The sequence below is a fragment of the Oratosquilla oratoria genome, chromosome 13, assembly GCF_046742065.1.
Source record: "Oratosquilla oratoria isolate Oo_2021 chromosome 13, ASM4674206v1, whole genome shotgun sequence".
Lineage (NCBI taxonomy): Eukaryota > Metazoa > Arthropoda > Malacostraca > Stomatopoda > Squillidae > Oratosquilla > Oratosquilla oratoria.
The window spans coordinates 36,963,123-36,976,630 of NC_134789.1; the positions used below are offsets into that span (position 1 = coordinate 36,963,123).

A 13,508-nucleotide genomic window follows, 5' to 3' on the forward strand; every position below is an offset into this window, starting at 1 on the left:
TTGAGGAGTCGAAGGTAGTGATGGGTGATCCTGTTTCTAAAAGTAGGCCTATCAAGAGTGAGACCAGTAACTACGCGAGATGAGAGATGGTTTCCACTCTTGGATGCTGCGGGGAATACACATACTTATAACAGACCGAACTAAATTTCACGGATGTTAATGAGAGGAAAGTTAAAAAAATAAAATTAATAGTAAAATTAGACATAGTGATCCAGTTTCACACTGTGCCCTTGCCAGGCACATTTAATGAAAGGACACGTACACATTATTCCGGCAACCGACAGAGGAGCTCTGGTCGATCGAGAGTCCGCTGAGGCCAACGGTCAGTCTCTCCAAGATGCGCAGGTGAAGTGGGTTTTCCTCAGCTGAACAACAAAAAGAACATAAGAATGAAGGAGACTGCAAGAGACCCTTAGGCCTACACTTGGCAGTTCCATGTCCATTACCACCTGTCAACCCCATCCATAAAATTGTCTAACCGTTTCTTAAAACAACTGAAGATTTCAGCGCTCACTACATGGTTAAAAAGTAGACCACCCTATTAGTAAACCCATTCTTGCCTATTTCCTTCTGAAATCTAAATTTGCCTAGTTTAAACCCATTACTGCGAGTTCCGTCAAGTTGTCTCGCCAGAAATATTTCATACAAGCAGCGAGAGGGATAATGAAGGTAGGTGCGACCCAATCGCCGCCCGGAGGAGTATTCTGCGATTGAATGCAGCCCCTTCCCGGCAGCCGGAACAAAAATTCATCGTTATTAACAGAGGAAGTGTTAATCGGCACAGGACAAACTCTTAAACAATGGAGAGTGTTAGCCTCGGCTGAATGGAGTGACCTGGCGGTATTCAGAATGAAGGGACGTGTTAAGCCGCATGGTATTTTGCTAAAAGGGCAAGACACAACTGCCGTCCCTATGCCAGACAAATTCGTAAACCTTTCAAGTTCCCACATTTGCTACTTTTACGAATTTTCTCGGGATTATATTATAGTTTAAAAAAAGTGATAAACATGAACGTAATTAATTGTATTGCTTTCATTTTTTGAGGGGGGGGGGCGAAGAACTTGTAAAGGTTTAAGATTGTGGCTCCTGTGAAGAGGTCTATAGACAGCGCAAGGAGAATTGGCCGATAAGGCGGGGCTAGGAGATTTCCCGGTGTTGCCACATGTGGGCATCCATGGCGAGAACGTGCATGTGGATGCAATGTTTTCTGAATGCAGTATGAGGGGGGCGGGGCCAGAGATTAGATGTAGCGGCAACGTCGCTCTCTCATGCACACGTGCCATATCTAGACTTAAAGAAACGAAACCTTTGTATAGAAAACATTGCTTTGATTTTTACCTCAGTGGTGGTGTATGACAAAAAATTATAATATAATCATATGAGGCAACATTATAAAATTATAAAATAGAATTATAAAATAAAATTAAATTATAGAATAATTATATGTGGCACCACAGGGGAACTCCCAGTGCTCCGCCCTAACGGCCAGATCTCAGTGCAACGGGTATAGTCACTGTCTTTGCCACACTGGGTGGCACTTTTATTTTAGCTGTCATCAGGCTATATTAATCAGTAACAAGTACTTGATAACGAAGATAATATATATGTTTTCAATCGTCTGTATAGACCAATGTACACAGGAGCGTCACGTAGGATATAGGTTTCCATGGAAACTGATTAGGCGGGATTCGAGGGGCGATACTACCGTGGCCCAAAAGATTAAAATCACTCTCTATCATATATCTGGTGTCACAGTATGTCAGATAAACTAATCGTATAATGAACAAATAAACAGTTATTGCAAATTCAAGCGAGATGACCGTTAGAAGGACCGAAAGTTGTATATTTTTTCCAGTAGATATTTGTGGGCGGGACTTAGCTTGGGGGCGGAGTCATATGAAACCAACCGTCTGCACAGCTCGCTGCTCCATCTGCATACTCAAACTCGGCCACGATGAAAATGTTTATTCAACATTTCTTTCAAATCCTACTAAAAATGATGGAAGTAACTACTGATGCATGAGGACTTGTGACCTTGCCTTTGTCATATTAAAATAGGACAATTCTCGTCATGGATATAGAAAATTACAAGTGGTGCACGAATTTGCCAGCCACGTGCGAAATCTGTATTGGGTATACTTCGAATGCAAGGAGAGATTATTAGTTAAACAAGTAATCTGTACAAATGTACTGCGCTTACGATATACATAGAATATAATGTACAAATCTAATCCGTAAAGCATCTGTTAACCCATTCAACTCCGATGGCAAGATGTCTTGTCATTTGGTCAAATAAAACAAAAAATCATAAAACACCAAAATGTTTGATCAAACACCAGAAAAATATGACGTCAATCCTCGCTTCGCTGCGAGCGAAGCGAGGATTGACGTCATATTTTTCTGGTGTTTGATCAAACATTTTGGTGTTTTATGATTTTTTGTTTTATTTGACCAAATGACAAGACATCTTGTCATCGGAGTTGAATGGGTTAAGTCGAAAACAAGAAATATGAACCTTACAGGTGCAGTAACGTTTATTTACCGATTCAAATCTGTCTAAACCAACATCTGTGCGAGGGAGGAGCTTGGTCAGGTGGTGGAGTCGTATATAAACATTGCAACGAAGCAAGGTGTACGCTAGGAATTTTCCAGAGGTTCCTAGATGGCAGGACATTAGATAAAGCTTCATTCCTGCGTGTGTAATGTCGTTACATATTGTTTGTGATTTTAGTGGTTCTGCTTAATAAATTGGTAATTGTGATCATGTATTAAAGGCCATAGCAATAAGGATACGGGTCTTATAAATCTGGGTATGGAATGCGCCATGGCTCAGCGGTAGCGCGTCATAACTGCTGCCGAAGATCAAACGATGCTTGAATCTTAGTCATGTCAAAGAGAGAGAGGGCATCATCCACTTTGAGCAATGGCTCTCAACTGTCAAAACCAAAGTAATTTAGTAAAACACCGTCCTAATCGAAACAAGAAAGATCATGTTTAACTGAAACGGTGGGATGAATATGCATTATGCAGAGCTAGGCACAGGCACAGCGGATGCGCTCTCGCTATCACGAACTAGCGAAAGCAGATAAAAAAGCTGCAAACTCAAATCTTCAAACTATTTACCGTAAGGTAAGCTATAAAAAGTAGTCAAAACTCGAAGTTTTTGATAAAGCACTACTATGTGCACATAATGCATAACACACGCACATAATATTTCCCCATATAAGGAGAGTGGCCGAGTCAAAACACGTTCCCGGTTCGTGCACATTAGAAACCATAGCGTCTCCCATCTTGGCACATTGCCTGACATTCTGTTCTAGGCACCACGAGACTGCATTTTCACAGGCCTGACACCCGTCTTCTCAAATTAGTAATTCTAAGTATTAATGATAGTTAAATGATGCTAAAATAGTTACCAATACAAGCTGTTAATTTGATTAGTCACAATAATTACTGGTAATTAAATTTGAGTCAGACACGATAGAGAAGATTGTAATGTATACACAACTGGTAATGATAATTTAGTTAACGCGGTACATAACATTAATTCTCTGTATAAATCAAAATACGAAAATATTTTAAAGTAAATGATACAAAAGCAAGAGGCAAAGAGGCAGGAGCTCTGGTAGCATGTCGCTGTGACTGCTCTAAAAGCTGGAGGCCATTGGCAGTACTTGAGGACGTGAACGTTTGCTGCCTCACTTTTGCAACACGAATCTGTAAATTTGCAAGGACTTGGGTAACGAAAACCATGGTTCAGTTGTTGCAGTCACTGCAGAACTGCCCAGATTTGTTTATGTAGTAATATAATTTAAGATAATTGTCATGCATATGGGTGCAGTGCTGCATTTTTATATGCTTGATAATAGTATTTATTTTATAATTAGTACAAACACGAAATATTTCATCGTGTGACGTACAATGGGCCCAGTATATATGGAAGCATAATTGGGATGCAGGCTTTTGTCGGGCCCCTCTGAGCTCCTGCACTTGAATGAGAACTGCATTCCTGGTCGCGCACCGGTCTGTACAAATACCACATCAATAGACTATGAATAAAAGAAAACCGGTTGCGGTGAGAACTGAAGAGTAAAACTATGATATGTTTAAATGAACTAAAAAAAGGCCAATTAAATGTTCTAACACAGACAATGCAGCAAGACACAGCACCTCCACAGTAGGGCCCGATAGCTGAAGCACCCACCCCCACCTTCACCCATTCGAGAAATTACAGAGTAGAGAAGAAATCCCTTCGGGCTGTCTCAACTTCTTATCCTTTCACAACCACTCTCTGCATCAGCGTTTCTCAACCTTTTTACCCTTGCGTAACCTTTAAAATAAATTGCATGTCTCAAGGAACCCCTGCGCAAAAAAGAAACATATACCATATCTTTCTCATTTTATTTTCATCGTAATAATAGGTTAGATAGGATGATGTCTATATTACATTATTACAATAACCAAGAATATGCCGTGCGTGTTTAATTATATCACGTATATGAAATTAAATAAAAAATAAAGTGCATTAGCTTATCTCGTTTGTTCTCGCGGAACCCTTAGGGACCTTTTGCGGAACCTTAGGGTTCCGGGGAACCTAAGGTTGAGAAACGCTGCTAAACATGGATCAATCCCTTCTCTACTCGACATGTACCCAATCCCCCCTTCACCCCATCCACCCATCCACCCCATATTCGGTCTTACCCTGAAGTTTATTCCATCCACCTCTGCCTGCCATACATTATTTGCTTCATCACTCGTTCTTTCCATGTGCCCTGACCATCTCGTTATTCTTTTAAGAACCTTATCTACCATTTTTCTTCCCCTCCTACCACTTCTACCTCGCCTTCTTGTTTCTCAATTCCATCCACAAAACCCACTCCATACTTCTCAAATACTTCTCGAATATTTGGATCTTCTTCTCTGGCTCCCTTAAATCTTTCATCTCACCTCTCTCCATCTCTCTGTCCGTATCTCTCTCTCTCTGTCTTTCTTTCCTTCAAACTGTTGGCGAATATGAGCGGCGTTTTATTTCATGGACATGATAAAAAAAATGCGAAACATGATCCACCTCAGACTGTAGCATGCAACAGTAACGTGATCCCAAAATTACCCCCGGCCTAGGTAGAACAAAGTTAACATCAAAAGGCTGCTTCCCCCTAGTATAGGAAATAACCAGCCAATGCACGCGTCCACATTCCCACCTGAGTCATAAACAATACAGCGGGACACCACGACCGCAGCAGGATCAAACAGCCGATGTTGGGTTACCCCCACTGCTTCCTTTACATGGAGACCTTTCCTTTCCTCATCCAACCACAAGTAATTAGAAAAAACGGAGAGAAATCCTCTTGGGCAGCTTCAGATATACAAGAGAAAATAATTTCCCTTCGTTAGGAGAAGGAACAGGGATGATTATGGTGTTAAAGAGTATCGAACGGTGTAAACAGGTAGTCTTTTTCTGTTGTATGGGGGAGAGACAAGACATGGGAAAATTAAAATTAAAATACAAAGTCCTTGATGGATATGAAGACGCACAGCTTTATATATAGAAGGATCAATTTTTTGGCACAGCTAAAGAGAAAATGGTCGAAGGTAAACGTGAACGGACTTGAAGCCAGGTGTTGACAGATACGGGATGGACCCAGGAGGTGAATCTCTCTTCCTGTAAATTACAATTTGGTGAACACCGTACTCGGTCCCTTCCCTCTCATTGTCCCTTCCTTCCCTCTTCTCTCATTCCCCCTACTTTTCCCCCATTCATTTCCTTTCCCCCTCTCATTTACCTTCCTTTCTCCCTCTCATTTCCCCTCTTTCCCCCCCATATATTTTCCTATCTTTCCCTCTCGCATTTCCCTTCCTTTCTCCCTCTCATTTTCCTTCTTTCCCCCTTATATTTTCCTCCCTTCCCCCCTCACTCATTTCCCTTCCTCCCCTCACACTGTCCCTCTCGTTTTCCTTTCCTTCTCCCCCTCATTGTCCCTTCCTTCCCTCTTCTCTCATTTCCCTTCATTTCCCCCCTCTCGTTTCCCTTCTTTTCCCCCTCTCATTTCCCTTCCTTTCTCTCTTATTTCATTTCCTCTCCCCCTCTCATTTCCCCCTCCCTCCTCCACCTCTCATTTCCCCCTCCCTCCTCCACCTCTCATTTCCCCCTCCCTCCTCCACCTCTCATTTCCCCTCCTTCCCTCTCACATTGTCCGTTCCTTTCCCCCTTTTCTTCTCCCTCTCGTTTTCCTTTCCTTCTCCTTCCCCCCCCTCTCATTGTCCCTCCCCTCCCTCCCTCTCTCGTTCTCCCCACATTCCCCCTTCTCGTTTTCCCTTCCTCCCTCCCTCTCATTCTCCCTTTCCCCCCGCTCATTTCTCTCCTCCCCCCTCTCTGTCTCCCTACCTTCTCCACTCTCATTGTCCTCTAACTTCAGCCTTTCTTTCTCCCTACCTCCTCTCACTCTCCCTGCCTTTCCTCCTCTCTCTCTCCCTACCTTCCCCCCCTCTCATTCCCCCTATCTTCCCTCATCTCTGATTCTCCCTGCCTTTCCCCCATCTCTCATTCTCCCTGTCTTTCCCCCATCCTCCCTGCCTTCCCCCATCTCTCATTCTCCCTTCCTTTCTCCCTACCTTCCCACCTCTCTAATTCTCCCTACCTTTCCTTCCATCTCTAATTCTCCCTACCTTTCCTTCCATCTCTAATTCTCCCTACCTTTCCTTCCATCTCTAATTCTCCCTACCTTTCCTTCCATCTCTAATTCTCCCTACCTTTCCTTCCATCTCTAATTCTCCCTAACTTCCCCTATCTCTCATTCTCCCTGCCTTTCCCCCTCTCTATCTCCCTGCCTTTCCCCCTCTCTATCTCCCTGCCTTCCCCCATCTCTAATTCTCCATACCTTTCCCCCTCTCTATCTCCCTGCCTTTCCTCCCCCTCTCTAATTCTAGCTACATTTCCCTCATCTCTCATTCTCCCTATCTTTCCCTTGTCTTTAATTCTCCCTGCCTTTCCCCCTATCTCTCATTCTCCATAATTCTCCCATTCCCAAGACCCTCCTTTTCTCCCCTTCTACTCTCCCTCCCTTTCTCCTCTCCTCTCTCTCTCTTTGTTCACCCTCGTATCCAACTTTCCTCTCTACCCCTTTTTCCTCTCTTATTTCCCCTCCCACACTCTGTATCCACCATCCTTTTCTCTCCTCCCTACCTTCTTTCCCTCTCTTCTTGCCACTCTCTTCCTCTCCCTCTCCTTCATCTTCCCCTTAGTCTTCCCCCTCTCTCCCAACTTTCTCCCTTTTCTCTGCTCCCATTGGCCACTTTTCTATCCCCTTCTCTCCCACTTCACCCTCTCTTCCTCTATCCATTCTCTCTTGCCGGCAGTCTCTGTTGGTTTCTCACTTTCTCAGTTGATCCCTCTCTCTCTTCCTCTTCCCTTCCCTTTATCCCCTCTCCCTATTCTTTCACTCTCTCTCTCTGGCACTCTTTCTCTCTCTCTTTGTCCTTGTCTCTCTTTGTCCTTGTCTCTCTCTTTGTCCCTTTCTCTCTCTCTTGGTATCAACCTCTGTCTTTCTGACTGTGATTCTGTTTGTCTTTCCCTCTTTTGTCTGTCTGTCTGTATATACATGATAATATAATAGAATGTAATATTTCTACATCTTTCTTCTTGCAACATTTCCTTCCTATTTTGTAGGTGTTGTAGTTTCTCTCCATAGCAAACTGAAACAACAGAATTGAATAAATCCCATGATTAAGATATTATTTCTTTTACAGACACATAACTCAAGATGGACTCTGGATTCCTGTTAGCTGTTGTAATGCTCTCCCTGGCTGGCTTGGGTGCTTGCGTTCGTGACTTTTACGAGATCCTTGGTGTTGAAAGAGATGCGTCAGAAAAGGACATTAAGAAGGCATTTAGGAAACTAGCTTTGCAATATCATCCAGATAGAAACCATGAACCTGATGCTGAGGAAAAATTCAGGGAAATTGCTGAAGGTATGTATAATTAAAATGACCAGAGTTTTGCTTATAGATGAAACTGTAGCACTTTTTTACATCTGTTCCAGTTTTTTAAATGTCACATTTATGTCCCACATTTATATAAGATTGTCATCTAACCCACGTAAATGTCAGAAGTTTGTTGCTAATTTCCCAAGATTTTATATATATTTTTGTATTGAAATTTATTCTCCACCCTTGGCTCCATTAATAAACCTGAGCTTGGTCATCCTGTAGTTCTTTGCAATCTTTTGTTTTTCACTTCTTCATGATCTTGGCATCATCGGGAAATTGTTTACATAGCTGTTCCATTCATCAAGTTGTTTATATACAATAGGAACATTACAGGTGCCAGAACTGAGCCTTGTGTCCCACGAGTTACTCCTCTCCAGTAAAATTTTTCATATTGTACCTGTTTGTACATCTATCACTTAGTCTTTCACCCATTTCTGTGTGTTCCTTTTAAGGCCATCTGCATTTTCCAATGACTGATACTGTATAGCAAGCTCATGAACCTAATAGGAGGTTTTACCATAAATTCCTAATGTCACAACAGACATCTTACCACCCTAGGCATATTGCTGACAAAAGTGGTGTAGTTTTCAAAACTGACTTGGTATCTTTTGGAAAATGTGATGAAAGGTTAGAAAATTCTCGGAATGGGGTTTCATAAAATTGCCATAGAACCTGATTTTCTGAAATGTTGCATGCTGAAAGAATGAAGTTTTACTGAGTACCATATAATTGGACCATAAAATGTCTTGTTGTAAAAGTAGGATGCTTAGTCTCGCCACTCTATTCCATTTTAGCTGGCTTTAACAACCTGAGTGGGAAAATTGTGGCAGTATTCTTTTTTCCCCTACCAAAGGGGAAAGAGTCAAAAATGGAAATATATACTCAAAGAAGTGGTACAAGACTGTATTAAGAAGGCGGGGGCATAATGAAGAAACAGCTGTAGTACAATAAAGTAGCATCATTTCCCTGAGTAGATCTTTCCTCTAGTACAGACAAAATGATGTGGCTGTGGTCCATAGGAACACCCCATATAGACCCTAAAGTATCAGCTGCATGCTACAGAGTAGAATTTTACTGCACAGTAACATGCAACCAATACCCCAGACTATGTATAGTTGATAATGTGATGTAAGGAAGGGAGAGGAAGGGTGGTAGGGAGTAGGGAGAGGTTATGTTTGAATGATATTTTGACACAGCCTGAAGGGATTTCCCCCAATCTTCTCTTTTTCTGCACGAGAGGAAGGAGGGGGATTGCTGATTAAGTGAAGTGGCCTTGCTGTGGATGTGCTGTGTCTTGCTGCATTGCTTCTGACCCAGGGCAGTGGTTGGAATACAGGAATGACCTGTCATCCATAAGGAGCTAAGATAGGATGGGAGTGCAGTGGGTGAAAATGAAATGGGTAGGAGTGGGTATATGCGTTTTGACTTGGCGACCTCCCTTTAAGGGGGGAGGGGGAAGCCCTTGGTACAAAGACTACGTAATTATATTCCAAGGGCCTTTCTCCTTGCAAGGGGGATGGCCTTGACTCATCACAGGAGAAAAATAGAAGGGCAAAATGGTTTGTAGTTTTAGATGTAATAGAAATGTTATGATTTTTCACAACAGTTACAACAATAGATTTAATCTTGTTCCCTTAGCATACGAGACGCTAGTGAATGAGAACAAGAGAAGACAGTATGACAACATGGGCCACCATGCCTTCCGCCAGCATGGTGGTGGTGGCGGCAATGGTGGTGGATATGAATTCCACTTCAATTTTGACGAGTTCTTCGCCAATTTTGATGATCACTTGAAGGACCATTTTGAAGGATTTGCTGGAGGTGCCCATTTCAAGAATGTTGTAAGTATTATTTATGTCCTCCTTTATTTGTACATTTCAAACATTGAAATTGTTAATACATTTTGGCGTTGTCCTTGTTATTCACTTTTTTGTCATGATAGATAATTTTCAGAGCAGATATTTGGATTATGGCTTTGTGCATATGATATAGTTTGGAGTATTAACAGTAATTTCATGTTTACATTCTGTTTATGTAATAGTCTAACTTACCTGCATGCTAGTACCTGTCAATAATTTTTTAAATTCCTTCTGTGTTGGTGCTCAAGTAAGGTAAACATCAGAGAACCCTGCTGTCTTATCTTCAAAACCTATCAACACCCTCACCTTTATCTGGAGGTGCAATCCCAAGGAACTGACACTGTCTTTAGACCAGGCTCAGGATCTCTTTCTGCTTTAACTGTATTTCCTCCACCTTTTCACATAGCTAGAGCTAACAACCACCATCTGCTCCCATCACACATAGAAAGTATTCCACACATTTGTGTCAGCACTTGGAGAAAGCAGATGCATGACCCAGCTTGTTGACCAATCATATTTGTAGTATCAGGCTTGAAAGTGAAATATGGGTCCCAATCTAGAAATATTATATCCAAGTAGTATATTTAAAGTAATGTATTTAAAATCAAAGTAATGGAAAGTAGTAAATGAATATTGATGAAGTGGTAGGTAAGTAAAACCTCAAATGAAAACCTAATCAAAGCCAACAACATGAACAAATTTAAGATAAAATGTGTTGAGTGAAAGCAAAGAAATTGGCCCCCTTGAGTATGTAGTATGTAGTACAATCTTGTACTACAATTAGGTAAATACACTTAACACAACAGTTTCTTCCCAGAGATCTTTAGAAGTGAAGACCATTGTCAGTTACTGTGGGGATGGGTTAGTAGTCAGTGAAACATGAGACAGCATTTCTTATTATTCCTTCTAATGTACTTGTCTTGTTCTGTCAGTAGTAGTAATTGGGCATCTCAGTGTCATGCATGACAAGTCACAACTTATGGCTTTATAGAATATTTGAACTAATTTTGCATGTTTAAGAGGCGTAGAACCATGCTTTAAAATCCTCCTTGTTCAAGTTTAAAAATATTTAGCTTCTATGATATATTAAATATCTATTAATTTTGGTTCAAATTTATTTATTTATTTTATTTTTTTTCTTTTTTGTCTGGTACATTCACCTCTTTCCTATTCATGTTATGGATGCATAATGATAGAAAATATTTTTTATCTTTCATCGAATTTTGATATAAAAACCATTAGTAGTTAATTTATTCAAACTTCTATATCTGGAGCATTCACTTCTATTTGCTGGGTTATGATAGTAGATCTATTTTCTGTTGATAATAGAGCATATTTTTTATAATTTCTTGGATTTTTATATAAACATTAGCAGATAGTTTGAATTGATTTCCAAGTCTTTTGATTAAAAAATGTTACAAGTAGTAAATTGATGAATGCACAGCAGTGATATGATGCTACATGACACTGAGGAATGTGGTCCCATTACCCTACCCACAGGATGACGACTTTGCAGACTTTTTTGGTGGTGCTCACTTTGGGGACTTTGGTACCCATGACTCATTTTTCGGCAACTTCCACCGACAGCATGAATTCCACCACAATATCCATCGTGAAGCACATGCAAGGGCCCATGCACATGCCCAAGGTCATGCCCAAGGCCAAGCGCACACTCACTTCCACAACATCAATGGAGAGGAGGAGTTTGGATCTCATATCAAGGCGTCCTCAGGTGGAAATGGAAGAAGTTGCCGGACAATCACCCAGAAAGTTGGCAATATGGTTACTACATATACAACATGCTCATAAGGGGTAGTCTTTAGTTTTCATCACAGTATTTTGTCATACTTTTCTACTCCACCCTTATACATACAAGTAATTAAATGCACCATGTTGGGGACGTGATCTAGTCATTAGAGGTCAGTGTGATACTTAACCTCTCAAATATTTGGTTAGATTTCATCACATAGAAATACTGTCATCTAATTTATTTATATAACTTTAATTATGTACATTTAAAGCAGTCTTGCCTTTTTCATGAATGTCATACTATATTGACCATTTTTTCTTTTCTTTTTTGTATGTGTGAAAGTATTGGTTTTTCATACCTCATTTTTGTCTATAAGCCAGGGATGGTAATAGAAAATATACATCTCTGCACTAGGTCTTCCACTGGGAGTGAATCAATTTGTATTGAAGTGGCAATTGTATACCCAGCATAAAGATTGCAGTGAGATTTGTTTCCATTTGGACATGGAACATGTGTAGAATTTAGAATTCACATGGTTATCAGTGTTTTTATCTGGTACATTCATGAGAATAAAGCATTTGAAAATAATAGGAGATTAATACTAGGAGTAATGTCTAATTGATGTCAGAACTTTATAAAGATGCATCATAGAACTTGTGTGTACAAGCTTAAAAGCTCAAAGCTCAAATGGAGGGCTATGATTGCTTTTGAATCACTTTTACCACATCAATTAGTGCTGAGATAGCAATGGCTTTGACTTTGTATTTAGAACTGAATTCCAAAGTTCATTGAGAACCTTGGTTTCTGTCAACAAACAGGTGATACCAAAAGTTACTGACACAATTTTTTATATCAACACATATTATGAGTCATATTTGGAACATAGTAAGAAGTAGGTTGCTATGGCACCATCTGTTAGTGTACAGATACTACAGGTTTGCTGGTGAATTATGGAAACCAGCTTTACTTTTATATTATCATAATTTGCCTCAATGAGAGTGATATATTTTCCTGGATAAAGCTCTAATGTAATAATGTATTCTGAAGTTCATGAATTGGTTAGTATTGAACTACATTTTGATACCAGTTGATATTTTCTCCTCAGTATTTCGGATCCTTTTCCACTTGTTTGGGTATAAATGCACAACTGTTGAAATGATGTAACATCTGATTGTTGTCTATTGGGATTTTTTTTCTAAACTGAACATGTTCCACAAAAGGTACAACACTGAACATGCTTTAACACTTTACATTCTGTGATATTAAACTTGAATATACTACAGTTTACCCATGCCATACAGCAGCTATTGTTGTACAAGAAGTTGCCAGTCATGATAATGTAGTATTCCAATTTCAATCTTTGAATATGCATGACATATGTGCTGTTGTACACTCATATTTAGGTACATGACAGATATTAAAGTTACTATTTTAGTAAAAAAGAAATCTTCAACTGTTTTTTATTTATACTTAAGATCTCTGAGAATGCCCAAGTGCTGCCTCACTACTACATTGTGGTGGTAGTTGGGCTTTCCTTACCTGCTATGTATCTCGTTTTGAGTTCTTGCAGCCCTCTCCATCGTATCTTCTACCTAAGAAGAGGGAGACAATATCTTGAAAGGAGTCAAACACAGGCTGAAGGGAAATCAATTGCAACCTCACCTCTTGAGTTATGTTGAGAGTGATAAAGTGACAGAGACTGACAGTATATTCAGTCACTGTTTCTCCCACTAGCAATAACCCTTATTCTTCCAACTAACTACCACAAGTCCTCCGGTGATGGGAACAGGTGTGGTGATCTCTAGAAGTCTTTAGTCACAGTTCTCAAGGCAGGCAGTGCATGCCCAGTGGTAACCCTGCTTGGCAGCAGCTTATACAACTGAGCAGTCCTATTCAGGAACCAATCTGGTCAC

The 13,508-nt window shown here is 40.5% G+C and overlaps 1 protein-coding gene across 2 annotated transcripts in view; it reads left to right on the top strand.

Annotated features, from left to right (window-relative positions):
* LOC143032383 (dnaJ homolog subfamily B member 9-like) overlaps positions 1 to 13,048 on the top strand; it is a 28,652-nt gene extending 15,604 nt beyond the window's left edge. The window contains exons 2-4 of one of the 2 annotated variants that reach the window (XM_076197057.1): positions 7,747 to 7,968; positions 9,625 to 9,827; positions 11,346 to 13,048. In XM_076197057.1, coding sequence (XP_076053172.1) covers positions 7,761 to 7,968; positions 9,625 to 9,827; positions 11,346 to 11,654 — 720 coding nt within the window. In that variant the 5' untranslated portion in view covers positions 7,747 to 7,760 and the 3' untranslated portion in view covers positions 11,655 to 13,048. The remainder of the gene's footprint in view (positions 1 to 7,746; positions 7,969 to 9,624; positions 9,828 to 11,345) is intronic. The other variant, XM_076197058.1, reaches the window with a different exon arrangement.
* The last annotated feature ends 460 nt before the right edge of the window (positions 13,049 to 13,508 follow it).